Raw genomic sequence first — 17,829 nt, 5'->3', positions numbered from 1 at the left:
TTGTAGTGTCTCATTTACAATGTTGATGTCCTTTCAAGTCCTTTTAACAGACCTCTTTCTTCCCTCCTTGATAGAGCCCCATTCTGTGGAGCTCAAGGGGGTCGGTCCAGGTCTGGTGGGTGTGTCTGAGAGGAACACAGGAGAAGGTCATGTGGGCCAGCTTACCCGTCCCAGGGCTTTCTCTCAAAGTGCCATGCACAGCTTGGAGCGGAGTGATAGGGGAAATCCACAGGCCCTGGCAGAACTAGCACAGGTAAGAGAGGACCACAGTTTTTTTTCCCCTGACAGATATGCTTTTCACAAACATTAATTATAATACATTAATCTCTTACTTTTTTTTCTTCTTTTTTTAAAGATGTGTGGGGATGGTGGCAGTCAGTTCTCCAATCATGCCCCGCCCCTGTCCCGGTCCCAGAGGGGGGTCAGCGAGGACATGACCAGTGACGAGGAGCGCATGGTTATCTGTGAGGAGGAGGGAGACGATGATGTCATTGGTGAGAAATCAAACCTTCTCTGCCCATGAAGCTGAATGTTAGATTAGATTAGTTAACAATTGATAGCACACTGCTTCCTGCGACTCTGACCCACTTTGTACATTTCCAGCAACTGCATGTGGAATTCTTATTAGCTCCTAATGTGGCTAAATTGAGTCCAGTTTTTGACCACTTACATGTTTTGATTATAAAGATCCAGTGGCATTAAGTGACATTAGGTACATCTGACTTGATTGGATTATAAATTGCAAGGATTGTCAAGTGTAGCTGTAGTGTGTTTCTCTTCTCCACAGAGGACCCTTATCCTAGCAGTTCCATAGACCTCAAGTGTAAGGAGCGGGTGACTGACAGTGATAGTGAGAACGGTTCTGGAGACGAAAGTGATCGGAAGGTAAGCGATTAGAACAATCATATTTACTCCTGTTCTAGTATTTAATTATGTTGTTTTCTCTCAATAATTGCATCTGTTTGTCTCTTTCTTTCTTTCTTTCTTTCTCAGAGAGTTTTTGCTCCAGTCATTTGCTCCTCTGCATTATCGTCTTCCTCACACCATACCCCTCACAGCAGGAGTGTCTCACTGTCCTCTTACCCCAGCAGCAAGCGTTATGATGAGGGGAGATCAGGAGGGGGAGGGTTTTCAGATCACAGGAGGAAGGAAAGAGGAGAGGGAGAGAGTAAGGACACATTTGGGGGAGAGGGAGGAGGAGGAGGAGGACTGCAAGCCACATCTCTCTCCCTCACTTCTGGCCATTCGGTCATCTCCACTACCTCATCAGCAGGTTCCCTGGGGGTGAACCCGCTCATGGGGATTGGCGCTGTAAGGGTGGCATCTACGGTGGTGACCAATGTAATGCGCCCTGTTATCAGCACACCCCTCCCAATCGCCAGCAGAACCAGAGATGGAGGCACATCCAGCCCGCATCCGCCAGAGAGGAAGTCCCTGACTCCACATCAGCAGCCACACCTTCTGATTGGTTCAGGAGGAGGGGTTCCAGCCACAGGGGGTGGGTACTACTCCTCATCATCACCTAATCCTTTAGGTACAGGCGTTGGCCCTGGTGGTGTAGTGACTAATTTGGTGTTAGGAGGAGCTCTGTCTGCTCAACCTGCTGTACAGCTCATCACACCCTCCCACCACCATCACCCCTCCCAGCAGCAGGCCTTTTCCTCCTCCGCTGTTTCAGCACCGCACACCCAAACCAACGGGCCCCTGCCTCTGTCCCTGCTTCAGCCCCAGTTCCTTCCCGCCTCCTCCCTAGCATCCCCTGGGGGTAAGGGCATCACACAGGTTCAGTACATCCTGCCCACCCTACCTGCCAACGCCAACCCAAAGAGTCCACCTCAGCAGCTTAGCCAGCCAACCAGCATCTTCAACCTGCCCACAGCTCCTCCCACGCACATGTCCCTGGCCAATGGAAGGCAGCAGATGACGAGTTCACTGACAGGGTATTCGTCCGGCTCAGCAGTGGGGGTAGTCAGCTCTGGAACAAGAGGTGAGAGTTTTAGAACTGCAATCATCACAGTAAGTATACTCATGTTGTTACTTCTAATAAAATGCCCACTCTCCCTCTTTGTCCTTCTTTTCCTCAGTGCACACACAGTCTCCAGTGCTCCAAGGCAAAATGCTTGTTCCAATGGCAACAGTACGAACAGCACCAGCCCAGCAGATTCCCATTGTTGCTCCGCCTCTTCCGGTCCAGAACGGTGCTCAGACGGGAAGCAAGGTCAGTGAGCTCTTCAGTGGAGACACTGACATGAGAACTTTATAACGCTAAGTGAAAACAGATGATTAGCTCACCTGTATTGGTTGTATTCCTTTCTTTATGGGTTCCTCTTCCTATGCCAGATCATCCAAATAGCTCCCATGCCTGTGGTCCAGTCCCAGCTCTCTCATGGTGGAGCGGTCCACCCTGCCAGCCCCTTCCCTGTAACAGTGGGCACAGCTGCTATGGTGGCTCCAGGATCGGCTCCCTCCCAGGCTGTACTCCTGCCTCCAGCTCCCACCAGGTAGACAATGACCAACAAAACACAGTGAATATGGATCCTATCCCTCTTGAACCTTCAACACCGCCATTTTGTGCTTTTGCTCTCCACTGCTGACTTGACAACTCCTGGTGAGCTACACGCAGACCATAACAAGAATACTATGCCAACTAACTAATAGTGTGCTAAACGGTAAACGTCACCACTTTGGTGCGCCACAATAAACTCAGCAAAGAGTGCAAATTAGTTTTCAGCCCCAACAGTTTTTCTAAATTGACTGTGATAAGCTTTTTTTTAACATTTGAGCATATTGCTCTTATGTTTGCAGTATTTTGTGTTTTTCAAAACAAAATGTTGTGATCTAATCCAGCGTCTTATGCCGTCTTCTTAAGATAGCTGTGTAATACATTTTAATTATCATTTCACATGCGCACGGAAATCAAATCTGTCTAATATACCCTTTTACCAACAAAATACTGTACATGAGCCAAATTTGAAGGAGATGAATAAACCCAACAAGGTTACAGATCAGATGTCTGAAAGGGGATGTAAACAAATGATGTGCCAGTAAAGCTTGACTCAGCTCTCACAAAAACAGGCAGCAATTCATGAACATATGCCCGCCTCACTCATCCTACCCTGTTGAGCTCCGTAGAGGTTTCATTATTGGCAGTTTCTTTCAAGTTTTATATGAGCCAAATATTTGTTTCTGTGTGATATAAATCCAACTGATGATCTCCATGAAAGTATTCGGAGTGTTTCAGAAAGGAATTGGATCAGGTGTGCTGCTTGCGTGTCCTGCCTACATGCTCCAGAATAAATATTTAGAAAAGGGGAGTTTCAACACAAGAGCAAACATGAGGAAGATGGACCAGCTTTGATCCCCATTATTGCTTTGGTGCTGTGCTATTGAAGCAACATTTGGTTTTTTTCCAGAATATACTCCTCCAGCAGTCATTAAATGGGAGACAGCAAGCCACTAATGGGCATTGCAGTGATTCTGAATTTCCCGAAAACTAGTAAACATCACTTAACCAAATATAATTCCCTTGCAACCATCTTGGAATTGGAAATTGATGGAACATGCTCGGACATTGTGTATATATTATCCCCAAAATACAAAACAATCAAAAAGAATAATTATAATTTCCACTGATTGGACAGATAATGAAGGTGCTTTCAACCATTTCAAACACAATGAAGTACCTTTCCAAATAGGCCACTTCATGCCGACCACGGTTTCAAACAAAGTGGTTATATTTTGAGTGGACTTTTATTGTGGATAAAAAGCTCTGCGTAAATGCAGAATATGTCTTCTAATAACTCTTTTGCTGATTACAGTTTACAAAGTGTTCAAAATAAATACGTATTTTTCTTGTAGTTTATGGATTGAAGTAACTCCAGTTACATTCTGGTTCTTGATCAATGATACCATGTATAAGGAAGTTCATATCTCTTAAAGCACAGCGAGCAAAACAATATACGAGAAACAAAAACTGCAGCAGGGGTGCAGCTGCAGCAGTGCAGCTCTATTCTGGGTGTGTTAGTCATGCTGCTGGTGGCACAAGTTGCCTCTGCCTGCCACCCCCACACTACCTCTCAGCTCCACACACACACACACACACACACACACACACACACACACACACACACACACACACACACACACACACACACACACCTAGCACTAGTCATCCAGTGCTGCTCGATGTGATGTACTCTCACCCACTGACCCTCACTGCAGCACTTCTCTTAGGTCTTCCTCTTTCTTTCTAATCATGTCTCTGTTCCCTTTGTTCCTGTTCTGGCTCATTATTATACAATAACCTCTTATAATAAACACTTTTTGTCACCTTTCTTGACATTTTGTCGTGACAAAAAAAAATGCCATCTTCACTCTCCCTCTCTTCATTTTGAATTCCTCATATTTCTTTCCTCTCATCACCTCTTCCCTTTCACTGTACCTCCTCGTCCAGGATCACTTATGTCCAGTCCACTCCAGGGGTCCCCTCCACTCTGCCTCTGGTCTCCACCACAACAGGCTCTTCCACCAGCCTGTCGGTGCCCGGATCTGCATATGTGCAATCGCCCCTGACCACACTCGGATTCACAGCTATTGCACCACCGGGTCAGACGCTGGTTCAGCCACTGATTGCAGGTCAGTGCTGTGGAGAGCTCATTGGTTCTGTTCTTTATGCAATTATTAAGTCCTCATATTAGCCATTACATTGGAGTGAGACCATTTGTATAAAATGACCTTTTTCGTAACAGTTTCCATATCAGAAGTGCTCACCTGAGACCAAATGTCTAAAGTCTTTGATACAAAATCTCAGCATGGATTTTTCTATGGTGTTCCTCAAGGTCTTGGTGTATTAATTTTGTATTTTGTAAGGATTCTGAATCATTTGTATCAATTCTCAAATGCTAATTTTTTTTACATTTAGCACCAAATACTATCAACCCAAACATTAGACTTATGAGACATAAGTAAGTATGGGAATATTCCATCATAATGTTCTAGACCCTTCAACATTTTCACAATTTATTTTGATTTATGAATTCATTAATTATTGATTCATATTTATTTCTGATTAGAACAACTTGACTCACAGCTGAGCTGCATCTCAAATTCATCTTCAGATTCCTAACTTACAGATGATGTTCCTCTTTGCTATCTCCCCCTAAAGATCCCCTGTGCCCCTCTAAAAAAAGACAAAATGGGTCAGTGTGGGTCTCTAAGCTGCTTTAACGCTGTTAGCTCAAACATACTGGGGAAATAAAGTCTGACCTCTGTTAGAACAGTTTTATACCAAAAATGTATTCTTTCATGAAATAAAATGAATTAACTGCACCAGTTTTAACATTAACATCTGCCGTCTGATGAACAATGCTTAAACAGCTGGCTTATATTTTAACTTGCTCGTCTATCCACATGTGTCTCTTGATTAAATTCATATTTGTTTGACAGAATCTTTGTTGGTCAGTTGTTATTGATGTGCTAAAGCAATTCAAGTAGGTCTAGTTAAATACCTTACTATGCTAAAAGAAATCTCACAGGTTATACTATGAACTCACAGCTGTCAAGAGAGATTGAATCACTAATTTGTGATATTAATCAGGAATAAAGCAGCCAAATGGACATGAACATGTATTGATGTGAAAATGTTAATATTTGTTTTCCTGGTCCTGTTTCCTTCATTCAGGTCAGCCACCTCTCCTAGCCACAGCTCAGTCTCCACAACCCCCCCCCTCGGCCCCCGGCTCAGGCTCCGGGGGCCAGATAGTCACCGCCATCTACCCTCCTTCTCCTAACGTCACCATGGCAACAGGGGTTGTCTCCATGACAGCAGTACCCCCCAGCGTGGTGTACTCCATCTCCAGCCCCTCCACCGTTTCCCCCCACATCCTGTCCAAACACACAGCCACCCTCAGCACCATCACACACCCACATCCGCAGCCCCATCCAGACAGAAAGGCAGACAGGCACCTGCCACCGGACAGACCTGCAGATCGACAGGCTGACAGACCAGCTGAGAGGCAGACAGAACTGCTGACGCATTCGGACAGACATCTGGAGAGGCAGCCCTCCAGCAGTTGCAGCTCAGTGGCACCTCCAAGTGGCTCAGCTGTGTCCACAAGGCCCTGCAGTCCTCTTCCAATCCACACACCTGGTACGGCTGCATGGATCGTTTGGATTCACATGGTTCTAATTTGAAGGGAATTATTTTGTTGATGTTCTATTTTAAACTTGTCTTCCTCTTTCCGTTTTTACAGGCAGTGCACCAGGTACACCGAAACTAACCCAGCTTCCAGTCAGGACCCCTCAGAAGGTGAAGGCAACGCTGGCGAACATTCCCGTAGGCAGCTATGAAGGAGGAGGCCGAGGAAAAGAGAGAGAAAGGGAGAAAGACAGGGAACGAGAGAGGGAGAGAGAGCGGGAGAGGGAAAAAGACAGGGAACGAGAGAGGGAGAAAGACAGGGAACGAGAGAGGGAGAAAGACAGGGAACGAGAGCGGGAGAGGGAGAGAGACAGGGAGCGGGAGAGGGAGAGGGAGAAGGAGAGAGTAGCTGCAGCCACCAGTCGCTTCTCCTTTGATGCTGAGCTGGCGGGGCATCCCGCTGAGGAGCCGCCGTCCTGTGACCGACCAATGGAGGGCTCCAGTGCAGCGGACTCCTTTGACACACAACACAGAGAAAGCACAACCACCAAAGAGGTGAGAACAACACCACCCATAACCTATAACATAATACAATTATACCTGATATTTAAAAAAAAAACAACCAGATATTCGAATATCAAAATTAATATTCAATTGTGGGGGGGAAAAGCAGCACTGTCTTCATTAATTGAAAATGAACGTTGGTGGCAGAGAAGGCGGCCACAGAGAGAGCGCTATGTTACATCATGTAAAGATCACATACCTCATCAGGTATGCACTTGAGATCAGACTGGAGATGTGGCCACTTCTGACATTTGTACTACAGAAAACATGTTTTTATATTGTGATAATTACTGGAAATCAAATGCAATGCAATATAGCCCTCAGCAATTCGTTTTTTGTCGTGAAATGAGATGTATCTTATAGATAACTCCTCATTTCAACTTTCTGTGCAGGCTGGATGGAAGGAGTCCCTCCCCTCCTCCCCTCCCCCCCCTCCATCAGCCACAGAACCGCCCCTGCCCCCCCCACAGGCTGACAAAGAGGGTCCTCCAACCAAAAAAGTCAAAGCGCGCCCACCACCACTTAAGAAGACTTTTGACTCGGTAGACAAGTGAGTTAACACCTTTATGAATCTTGTGTGTAGTGAGGTTGCATAAACCTTTGCTGGGCGGTGTGTATATACTGTATATTGTGTGTGTGTGTGGTGTGTTGGTCGGGCAGGGTGCTGTCAGAGGTGTATTTCGAGGAGCGCTTTGCTGAGCTGCCGGAGTTTCGGCCTGAGGAGGTTTTGCCTTCACCCACCCTGCAGAGTCTGGCCACTTCACCACGCGCCATTCTGGGCAGTTATCGCCGCAAGAGGAAGAACTCTACAGGTTTTACTCTCATGATACTCTGACTACATGCTTTTAAACTGAGCACTGTAGAATAGCTGCAGTGGCTGTCATGACTGTGCATTTTTTTGGCCAACAGCAAATAGTTGCTGTTGTTAATGGAAGCAAAAGTTAGAACTATCTCTAGTGTTTATTGACTTACATGATGCTCCATACTGATTTTTGTGATGAATCCTGATAAATATGGAGATTTGATCTTTGCTGATTACGGGGTTTTTTTGTCTTCTAGATTTGGACTCAGCCACTGACGAGCAAGTCTCTCCCAAGAGAAAGAGTCGGCGGCGCTCAAGCTGCAGCTCAGAGCCCAACACGCCGAAAAGTGCCGCCAAGTGTGAGGGAGACATCTTCACCTTTGACAAAGCAGGTAACACACTTAACCTAAGCAACTTCCTTGTGGAACCTCACAGCTGATGTGTCTGCAGTCTGATAAGCCACCATTATAAAAGAGTCTCTGCGATCTTTCACAAAGATCGCTGACCATCCAAGAGAGTGCCGTACTGCTGAATCCATATTTCTTTAGTTACTATTTTCTCTAATAATTAGCTGAAAATTAGTATTCTAATTGGACGGCTGTTTGTACTTGTGAAGTACTTGTACTTTCCAGACCTTTGGGCATCCACCGAACATTAAGCATTCATTAAAGATGTGACGAATCTGAATAGATACGTGATCAGAAGCCAATCGTAACAGTTTGCCTTCAAGATGGTCGATACCAGCCTGGTTCTCATTTGGCAGAGACAACAACAGTCTCTCAATGTCGGGGATATCAACCTGCTCAAAATCAGATTTGCAGTTTTTATCCTTCATCATACAATTCTCAAATGACTGTGCAGAGGGATTTTCCTGCTTTGTAGCTCCGACCTCTCGCAGTGTATCAAAGATGATGGGCCTGAAGGGACATAAACTAAATAAAAAAAGGTTATTGTAACTAGTTTCCTAAAGACTCGACCTCTCCACATGTTTGTCCCTCACCCAGCCACAGACGGAGAAGACATCCTGACCGATATGGAGTTTGATAAGGTGCCCTACTCCTCCCTGAGACGAACGCTGGACCAGAGGAGAGCACTGGTCATGCAGCTGTTCCAGGAGCAGGGCTTCTTTCCCTCAGGTAAGATAAGAACACACACTACAATATCTACAAGCATTTTCACAATTAATTCACACTTGTTGATTCATGTTGGTTTTATTTTGTTGTTGTGTTTTTAGCTCAGGCCACCGCAGCCTTCCAGACGAGATACTCCGATATCTTTCCTACCAAGGTGTGTCTGCAGCTGAAGATCAGAGAGGTACGGCAGAAGATCATGCAGACGGCTGCCCCCTCTGACGTCTCCGCTTTGGGCATCCCTGATTCACTCGGCCCCCTCCCTGGACCTTCTGGCTCCCAGTCAGGAGAAGGGTCCATGAGGGGAGGTGGGGACCTGCAGGATGATGACGTGGAGCAAGGGATCGAGGGGAGCCCCGAGGATCCTCGTGATTCACAGGAGTCTTCGAGATGAGGGATGCTGACAATTGAATTTGACCAATTGGTGAATGTTGAAGTCGCACCTTTCCACCCCTACACACACACACACACACACACACACACACACACACACACACACTTGTCACACACCCTTTTCTTTTAATCCACACTCTTAACCCTCCTCTGGCCTGATCCTGATCTGGTTTCCTTCCATCCTTAGCACCGAACCGGTGAGAGGGAATGATGTTTTTTATGCAATGTTGTGACTTTATTTTTTCCGTAAGATGCATGAAACCCCCATGGCACAAGAACTACTTCCTGACACCACCACAATGCACATACAGTATATATACACACACACACACACACACACACACACACACACACACACACACACACACACACACACACACCCTGCAAACTCTTAATTACCACACTTGAATTCGCACTCTGTATTAACCACCGTGGGAAAGCTCCCATTGATGCCAGTGAACGAAGGACCATTGTGTACAGCTGCACTCATTTGCCTTGAAGAATAGAGGGTTCTTGTTTTTTTGGACGCAGAGACCTGCTCAACCCATTGAGAGACGATGAAAAGTCAATGGCTTTAAAACAAGAACATTATATGTTTTGATATTTGTTTTAATAGCGTTGGAGGAGTAAAGCAGTACGTATCTGCGTGAGGAACAACCTGTATTTGGACTTAACTGTTCTAAGCCTGTGTTTCTGCTGACATTAGGGGGCTGGGCCCTCAACAGCCGGAAACTATTTGAATCAAGAGAACTATTGCTCTGGACCTGGAAAGATCTTCTCCATTTTATTGTCCACATGTAGACCTTCAGGGGAGAGATGTACCAGGAGTGACTGAGAAATTGACTGAAACTCAAAGTGGACTTGTGCCATCATTCCTGCGATTACCTGTCTGGCTGTGTCCTCCCTTCTTGCGATTGACCCGAGCACATGCCAGTAGGTAGGAACCGAGCATTCCTGTGCCTCTCATTCGCTGGCCATGAAGGAAGGAGGTGGGTCAGAGTCAACGGGCACATCCTGGCTCTTAGTCATAGAGGTCAGGCTGATAAGGCCTTCTTCCTCTATTGCCAAGCAGTTTTATTAACTCTTTTTTTTAAAATTTGATTTGTATTTAACGTTGTTATATTCAGTTTGTTGTTGTACTATTCCTATGGTTATTATTATGATTATTACTCCTCATATCATTGCAGTGAACCCCTGATCCTTACTTCTGTTCTCATTGTTGGCAGATGTTTCCTTCTTTTTTGCCAGCGGTTGGTTTATTGTACAATTCTTTTTTTTAATCATTTTGGAGGCAGGTGAGAGAAGCTGCTTGACCATTGTACAGTTCCTCCGTTCTCGTCTTCCCTGGACTGGCCTCTCACCTCAGCAAGTACCTGCGGTGCAGTTATTTTTATTCATTACAGAGAGGACGCCGAACATGACGTGGACCTTTCTGTTCTTTCAGCAGTAATAAGCCGTATGTTTTTAGACCCCCCCCCCCCCCCCCCCCAGTTTGATTTTATAGCCTCAACACTTGTACATCTCCTTCCTCTGCCTCTTTCCTTCCCTTCTTCCTCCCTTTGTCACTTTATTGCTCTCTCCGGACCTCTTTAGGCAGGCAGAGAGAAAACTGGGGGAAGTGAGGGGAGGGTAATGAATCAAAGAGCTGGTAGGGTCCAATACTTGTGCAGGACTTGGTTGTGTTGTAAATAATTACTGTAGAGTCTGTAGACTCATTATATTATTAAGGAAAAAATCTGTCATTGAACATGAGTTGACTTTCAAGACACCCGTTACCGAAGGTAAGACAATTGAAATGGAAAAAAACAATAAATATGGCTATTAATGTTTTTGTGTTATACTCCTTGTTTTACTGTTCCAGTATACGAGAGGAATTTATATGAATAACTTAAGTTTGTATCTGTATCTTTCAGTATGCAAATAAAAATAGGTGTTCAATTAAAGTGATTGTATCACTGGCCATGTGAAAAATGTGTTTTCTTTAATCAGATGCGATACGTGGTTCAAGAATGTTAAAAATGAAGCATGATTTATGTCCAGCACCTTCTAAAATGTAATTAAGTTCACATCTCTACAGTTGAGTCTAGCTATGTGAACTTAAACACGGCTGTGTTGTATGAGAGCGTGGCTCACAAATGTCTATCGCCTTGAAAAAACATTTATTGATTTCACCTATTTACAACAGCACGACCGGACCTTTAAACAGAAGTCACATCAATTTCATATAAACGATAAAATGAATCATACAAATGTCATCTGAGGCACAACCAATAGTCCTTATTCTTCATGAATGCCATTTCCTTTATTTTAGTATGCATCATTTAAATCAGGGGTGTCAAACTCATTTCCACTCTGGGCCACATCAGCATCATGGTTTCCCTCAAAGGGCCGGCTGTAACTGTGAGACTGTATAAATGTAACTACTCCCTGACATTGTTAAAAAAAAAAAAACTGTCTCTGCATTTGATTCTTGTTTAACAATAATGTACATGCAGTTATATAAATGTAAAAATATATGCAAGCACATTTCTGTTACAACATCAATCCTTTTAATTTAGGGTTAAGAAACCCACATTACTCTATCAAAGATCAAACTTTAAAAGAAAATAACAGACAAGTTATTACATTAACTTTGTTCAAAGATATTTTTGTCCTCTCTCTGCATCACTAATGTCCCCGTCGTCATCCCGTGCATGGCAGCTACAGCAAAGAACTCCTCACTGACGGTCAAGTCTGCCTCCAGCCTCTTATAAACACTGATAGATGCATGATGTGTCCATGTTGTCTGTGCTTTCATCAACAGCTGATGAAAAAGACACGTAACGGCTCGTCTCTTCGGCTAGTTGTGTTGTCAAATTGCCTGCTAGTTCCTGAATTTGGTCTGCGATGATGTTTCTTTACAAAATTACATTTTTAAAAGTCTGTATCTGGTCAGAGCACACCTGCTCACATACTTTTTAGTATGCACTGCTTCCAAAATGCACCCATTTACCCATAGATTTCATCTGTTGTAAAGCCACGTTTAAAGGAGTCTTCAATGTACTCACAATCCATTTCTATGTCAAATGTAGGGTAACCTATGAAGAGCTGCTTCTATGACTGTTGTGTTTAAGTATCTTATCATTTTGACCATGGGGATATTTTTATTATCAAATCTAGCTTTCTTTTTTTTGTAATTTTTTTTTGCTGGCGGATTCGTGAGCCACATAAAATGACGTTTGACACAATGTTTGACACCCTTGATTTAAATAAACTTTAATACTGATCCCTCTCATAGCTTTGTAAAAGATGGAAGATGAATATTACTTTGGTCTGATTGCTGAACTTCATATCCATTTAGTCCAGCTCTAGTAAGTCTGAATTGGATACTCGACCTCTCAGTAGTCAATTCGTCTTTGTTAGAGTCCGTATCGAGACTGAATACTGAACTCATCCACTTGCAGAATAAAGTTATTTCTTTTGTCAGCTCAGATGAGCTGCAGTCCGTCCATAGCGCCCGTGTCCATGGCGAGGCCGTTCTCCAGAGCCGTGTGGTAGATCTCCAAGGCCTGCTCCAGAGGCAGCGCGCCACCCTCGCTGGTCTCAATGATGGCTATGGTCTCCCCAAACTCATTACACATGATCGTGGGAGTACCCTGTGTCTAAGAGGAGGAAACCAGATACAGAGTTAGTTCAACCAACAGCAGAGAGTACACAGACAAAGTGTAAGAATGATATACATCCTGACCTGCTGAAGATCGGAGGTTTGGATCTGGATTAGCTGAGGCTTCCCGTTAGCGAGCTCCACTGCCGAAGCGTCCACCACTGCCACGGCAGAGTTGGTCTCCATGGCGGCTTGGGCGGCGGCCTCTTCGTCCAGCCTCTGCTGCCGGGCGTGGGTCTTCTTGTGGTTCCTCAGGTTGGAGAAGGTCTTGAAGGCTTTGCCGCACTGCGGGCACGCGTGCGGCCGCTCGCCCGTGTGCGTCCGCCGGTGTTCAGCCAGGTGCATACTTTGGATGAAACCCTTTCCGCACACCTCGCATGGAAATGGCCGTTCGCCCGAGTGCGTGCGCAGGTGCTCTCGCAGGTGCGTGTTCTGACGGAAGCGCTTGCCGCACACTTGGCAAGGAAACGGCCGCTCGCCGGTGTGGACTCGCTGGTGAAGAGCGACTCCGGAGGACGACACAAACAGTTTGCCGCAAATAAGACACTGGTGGGCTTTGGGTCGCTTACCGGCAGTGGGCCGCGGCCGCCCGGGGCCTAAGGCGAAGTGGCTCAGTCTGTGGAGTCGCAGATTGGCGGGAGAATTGAGCTTCTTCCCGCAAATATTACAATCTTGGCCCCCCCGCCCGAGACTGGCTGAAGAATCTCCTGATTCTGTCTCCACTGTGGTTGAGGTGGAGGGCACCGAGGTCAGATCTTTGCCCGACTCCGCTTGGTTGTCCGTGTCTTTGCCTGCTTCGATCCCTGTGCCGGCCTGCACCAGCGTGGGGTGCTGCTCCAGAAAGTGGCCGTCTCGCTGTCTCCTGGTCAGGAAGCCGGCCTCACAGTGGGGACACGGGAAAGGGGCCGGAGCCCCTGGATGTTGGGTGTAGCGGTGTGCCGCCAACTTGGTGGGCCAGCGAAAGGTGGCAGGGCAGTCCGGGCAGCCCAGTGTCGCAGCGTTGGCGTGCAGCAGGCTGTGCTGGCGGAGGTTGGAGGACTGCGAGAAGGAGCGGTGGCAGACGTCACAGCGGTACGGTCGCACGCCAGAGTGGATGAGATTGTGCCTCATCAGATTGGCGAGAGACGAAAAGGTTTTGCCGCAGTCGGAACACTGGAAGGGCCGCTCACCGGTGTGAATGCGGATGTGGTTGCGCACGTGGATCTGCTTCTTGAAAGACTTGCCACAGATGCCGCAAATAAAGCTGCGTTCGGTGATGTGCGACTTGCGTCGATGGTGGACAAGCTGCAGCTGGGAGGGGAAGGTCTTAGGGCACGAACGACAAGAAAAGGGCCCTTTCTCGGATGGTGCAGCTGAAGCGGCTTCAGCTGAAGCGGCTTCAGCTGAAGCCGCTTCAGCTGCGACCCAAACACCGGTGTCGTCTGGGGGAGCATGGTTTGTAGCCGAGTCAGACTCTGTGGTCTCCTCCACCTGCTGCGGGCAATCGGTGTTGCCTTCGAGCGGGGCAGTCACCTCCATGTTGGTGTCCTCCGCTTGCTTTTCCACTTCACCTGCTACCACTTTGCTCTGAGAACTCTGCAATGGATCTTCCCCCATTTTTTCCATCTCGTCTTCTGAAAGAGGGGCCAGCAGGTTGCGCTTCGCCTCATCAGTGAGAGAATTCTTCTCTCTGGCTCTCTGTAGGATGGCAAGTGCAGAGAGAGACGCTCTCATTGGAGTTGAGGCCTGCGGAAAAGAAAACAAGCACAAATTTAAATTATATACTAACTTGAGGTTGCGGACGCAATTGTGAGTGGGGGGGGGGGGGATATGCTCATTTTACTACCATGGAGACAGGGGCGGGTGTGCCAGATGAGTCCCGATTGAGGTGGGATCTACGGTGGTAAAGGTACTTGGTCATGTTGGTGAAGGTTTTGTTGCAGAACTGACACTTGTGAAGTGGATCTGCAATGTGGGACTTCCTGTAAGACACCAGGAGGAAAAGGTGAAACAGACAGAAGAAGAATTAAAGGTTCATATCAGCTGTTATTTCTTCATAGTTACGTAGACTGCTGTGGTGTTTACCTGTGCATGATCAGAGTCATCTCAGTGGTGAAGCCATTGCCGCAGTCCACACACAAGTACCTGGCCACGCCCGAGTGTGTGCGCATGTGCGTCTGCAGCGACGTCGCCTTCTTGAACACCTTGCCACACTCCGGACACTCGTGCGTGCCCTGCTCGTGCACGCGCTTGTGAGCAGCCAGCCTGTTGACGGAGGTGAAGGTGCGGTTACAGAGCTCACACTGTTGAGACTTGGCCCAGACCGCCGCTTTCTTCTCTGCCACTCTAATCCTAACGTCCTCCACCTTCTCTGTCGTCTCCTCCCTCCCTCGCACCTCCTCGAAGCCACTCATGACGCCTGGCTCTCCACTCTCTTTGTCCTGAGCCAGGAAGTGCTCTCCCTGGTGCTGGAGGAAGTCCTCTGGGGTCTGGAAGAGAAGGGAGCATTCTGAACACTCATACGGGTGGATGACCACCACCTCTGTTGGCTGCTGCTGCTGGGTGTCATCCTGGACACTGGGGGCCAACCTTAACTCCAGTCTCTGGTCCCCGTTCTCCAAGACCCCCAGCTTCCCCGAAGAAAAGGCCCGGCCCACTGCAGGCAGCAGGGGGGGCAGCTTGGAACGGCGTTGCCCGGGGGCGCTAGAGTTGTCTGCTAGAGCTTGAGCCGTGAGAATCTGCAGGTGCATTGTGGCAGAGCCAGGGATGGCCGTCACTGGAGGCATCAGGGCGGAGCGGGATGATGCAGCAGGTTTGGACTTAAGTTTCTTCTGTTGCTGCTGCTGCTGCTGCTGCTGCTGCTGCTGAGCGAGTACCTGGAACAGACACACAGCAATGTACAAACCTTAAGACCCGTTATCATGTTCTCATTTAACTCCTCTTGTTGTGAGGTGTTTACAATCCCAAGTACCTGTGCCAAGATCTCCCCGGCCTGCTGCTCACTCAGTACATAGTTCTGCATATTGTTCAGTGGAGTGATGGTGCCATCGGGCTGTAGCACATACTCCTGTTACAAGGGCCAACAAAGAAAACACGGCGTGTTATATTTTTACGTTCAGTGAATGTGGTGCTGCAGAAAATTAAGCAATGTTTGATAATCGCTCTCCATTTAGAGAAGCAAAGATGCTGACAGTTTAGCGCCATCACTCTGATGCATGTCTAACTGCTCAGATTTAACGTTGTTCCATAGTCTCAACAAAGATGACAATGCACTTTACACTCCACATGAATCTAGTTCTAGGATGTGAATGGGTCTGTAGAATATAACCTACAACTCCTGTAGCCTAATATACACACTTTATTTATCATTGTTACAGCTCAATAACATGCTTTTGGTACGACTGTGTTCAATTTAGGAAGCAAAATAACTGTGGTAATAAATAAAGACTAGTAGTATGCATACAGTAAAAAATTCAATGAATTCTACATCGCAGATAAGAACAAAAATGTTTTACAGTTATTTGTATGTTAAATAAATCTCCCTTACCACAGTCTCTGTGTTACTGTGTGTACTGCTCCTACTGTGGGTCCGCCGGTGCTCCAGCCAGGTCTCAGGTGAGTCAAACAGAGCCAGGCAGTCCAGGCACTGGTACTGAACCGGTCCAGACATCTGACCCTCAGACCCTTCCTCGGTCTCCAAAACCTCACACAGCTCTGGGGAACATACACAAAGTCAGTCAGCAAAAAAAAAAAAAAAAAAAAAGTTACAAAAAGTCCTACATTCACTTCCACAGAATAGCCTCATGTGGCATCAATTACACGCGATCAGATCTCTCACCTTGATGCTCCACCTCCATGCCCGCCTCTCTCATGTGCATCTCCTGGTGCTGCAGCAGTTCTTCTGGGTTCATGAGGAGGGCCCCACACTCCAGACACTGGTACTGCTGGTTCTGCCCCATCTCTGCAATGCCCTGGATGGTCATGACCTCCCCGTCTCCCTCTTGGCCGGTGTGGATCTGCTGGTGGATCAGCACATCCTCCAGGGTGTTGAAGAGCTGGTGGCATTCACTGCACATGTACTGGTGCTCCACGTACACACCCTCTGCTGCCTCCTCCTCCTCCTGCTGCTGCTGCTGCTGCTGCTGCTGCTCGGTCATGCTGGTACTGTGTGTGTGTGTGTGTGTGTGTGTGTGTGTGTGTGTGTGTGTGTGTGTGTTAAAATGTGTGTTTTTGTCTAGGATGCAAGTGTATCATGAAAGATGATGTATGACAGGTGATGAGGTCTGTGTCCAATCAATTAAAGTCAGTGTCAGAGCACACCTGAGATAAAAAAATAAAAATAAACAAGTTAAACTGAAACGTATTCATATTAAATCAGCAGTTGTGTAGCAGCAATCAAATGGTTAATATGTGGTTTCAGTGTCATTAAGTGTCTTCACAGATATTATGGAATAGTACCGCAAACAAACATCGCTATTTTCAGCCGTTAGCTAAATGGAGGCCCTCTACCGCTAACAGTACGACCACCACTCACTAGATCCTCGCTAATCATTTGTACGATTCTCCACGCTAAACGTGATTCCTATCTTTGTTTACAGTGTGTGATAGCGTATGGAGAGCTGTTGGCGGCGCTCCCTTCGATATTGCAGACCTGTTTTCTCGGCACCGCGGTTTCCTGACGGCGGCTCCCCGGTTCGTCTGGCGGTCCGTCAGGCGGCGCTACCCACTTTTACCCGAAGCTCTCCGGCTACGACGACGACGGGCCCTTCTTTCCCTTTACCTCTCATTTACTGTCGTTGGACAATCCCTCGTGTAGTCATCATCACCCTTTCGGTCACACGGGCGTACGCCTTCTTTTTTTTTTTTTGTTTTAGCCCCGTATCAACATCTGTCGCGTGGAGATGCAGATATTTGAAAAGTGTCCGTGGGAAACTGCATTTCATTGAGTGAAATGAAACGTTTGCCCGCTGATCGCCTCCATTCGTGTGATACGAAGCCGTGCCCAATGCGGTAGTGTTAACATTTCAGGAGCTGTGATTGGACAGACTGACTGTCAATCATAAACTGTGCTTTCCTGCTGGGCATTGTAGTTTTTTATGTCGAACGTTAGCGAACAATTTCCCCCGAGCCCTTTTTTTATTTTTTATATACAGTAATTGATGATCAGAATAATGTATGCTTA

At 46.8% G+C, this 17,829-nt stretch overlaps 2 protein-coding genes across 3 annotated transcripts in view; one reads left to right on the top strand and one right to left on the bottom strand.

Moving 5' to 3' along the window:
* cicb (capicua transcriptional repressor b) overlaps positions 1–10,983 on the top strand; it is a 35,808-nt gene extending 24,825 nt beyond the window's left edge. The window contains exons 8-21 of one of the 2 annotated variants that reach the window (XM_068735554.1): positions 75–253; positions 356–494; positions 788–885; positions 994–1,987; positions 2,085–2,218; positions 2,341–2,501; positions 4,454–4,635; positions 5,681–6,148; positions 6,252–6,691; positions 7,093–7,250; positions 7,361–7,512; positions 7,760–7,894; positions 8,507–8,638; positions 8,737–10,983. In XM_068735554.1, coding sequence (XP_068591655.1) covers positions 75–253; positions 356–494; positions 788–885; positions 994–1,987; positions 2,085–2,218; positions 2,341–2,501; positions 4,454–4,635; positions 5,681–6,148; positions 6,252–6,691; positions 7,093–7,250; positions 7,361–7,512; positions 7,760–7,894; positions 8,507–8,638; positions 8,737–9,026 — 3,662 coding nt within the window. In that variant the 3' untranslated portion in view covers positions 9,027–10,983. Of the gene's footprint in view, positions 1–74; positions 254–355; positions 495–787; positions 886–993; positions 1,988–2,084; positions 2,219–2,340; positions 2,502–4,453; positions 4,636–5,680; positions 6,149–6,251; positions 6,692–7,092; positions 7,253–7,353; positions 7,513–7,759; positions 7,895–8,506; positions 8,639–8,736 lie in introns of both variants that reach the window. The other variant, XM_068735553.1, reaches the window with a different exon arrangement.
* Positions 10,984–11,165: 182 nt separating this feature from the next.
* On the bottom strand, positions 11,166–17,649 carry znf526 (zinc finger protein 526). The gene is made up of 8 exons (XM_068735555.1): positions 17,299–17,649; positions 16,486–16,967; positions 16,195–16,361; positions 15,619–15,714; positions 14,733–15,523; positions 14,494–14,629; positions 12,753–14,393; positions 11,166–12,666 (listed from the first exon to the last, which is right to left on the bottom strand). Exons 2-8 carry the CDS (start codon positions 16,802–16,804, stop codon positions 12,493–12,495), a joined length of 3,324 nt encoding a protein of 1,107 aa, XP_068591656.1. The 5' UTR covers positions 16,805–16,967; positions 17,299–17,649; the 3' UTR covers positions 11,166–12,492.
* Positions 17,650–17,829: the final 180 nt, after the last annotated feature.

Source organism: Cebidichthys violaceus, unplaced genomic scaffold (genome assembly GCF_023349555.1).
Source record: "Cebidichthys violaceus isolate CVI_PGR_0920_01 unplaced genomic scaffold, fCebVio1.0.p SCAF_7, whole genome shotgun sequence".
In the NCBI taxonomy this organism is placed as follows: Eukaryota; Metazoa; Chordata; class Actinopteri; order Perciformes; family Stichaeidae; genus Cebidichthys; species Cebidichthys violaceus.
This window is presented reverse-complemented; position numbering and strand designations above follow the sequence as displayed.

Coding starts and splice junctions, on each gene's coding strand:
- znf526 (XM_068735555.1), bottom strand. CDS start 16,804: ATGACCGAGCAGCAGCAGCAGCAGCAGCAGCAGCAGGAGGAGGAGGAG. Junction 15,715..16,194: donor ACAGTAACACAGAGACTGTG/GTAAGGGAGATT, acceptor CCCTTGTAACAG/GAGTATGTGCTACAGCCCGA. Junction 14,630..14,732: donor ATGACTCTGATCATGCACAG/GTAAACACCACA, acceptor GGTGTCTTACAG/GAAGTCCCACATTGCAGATC.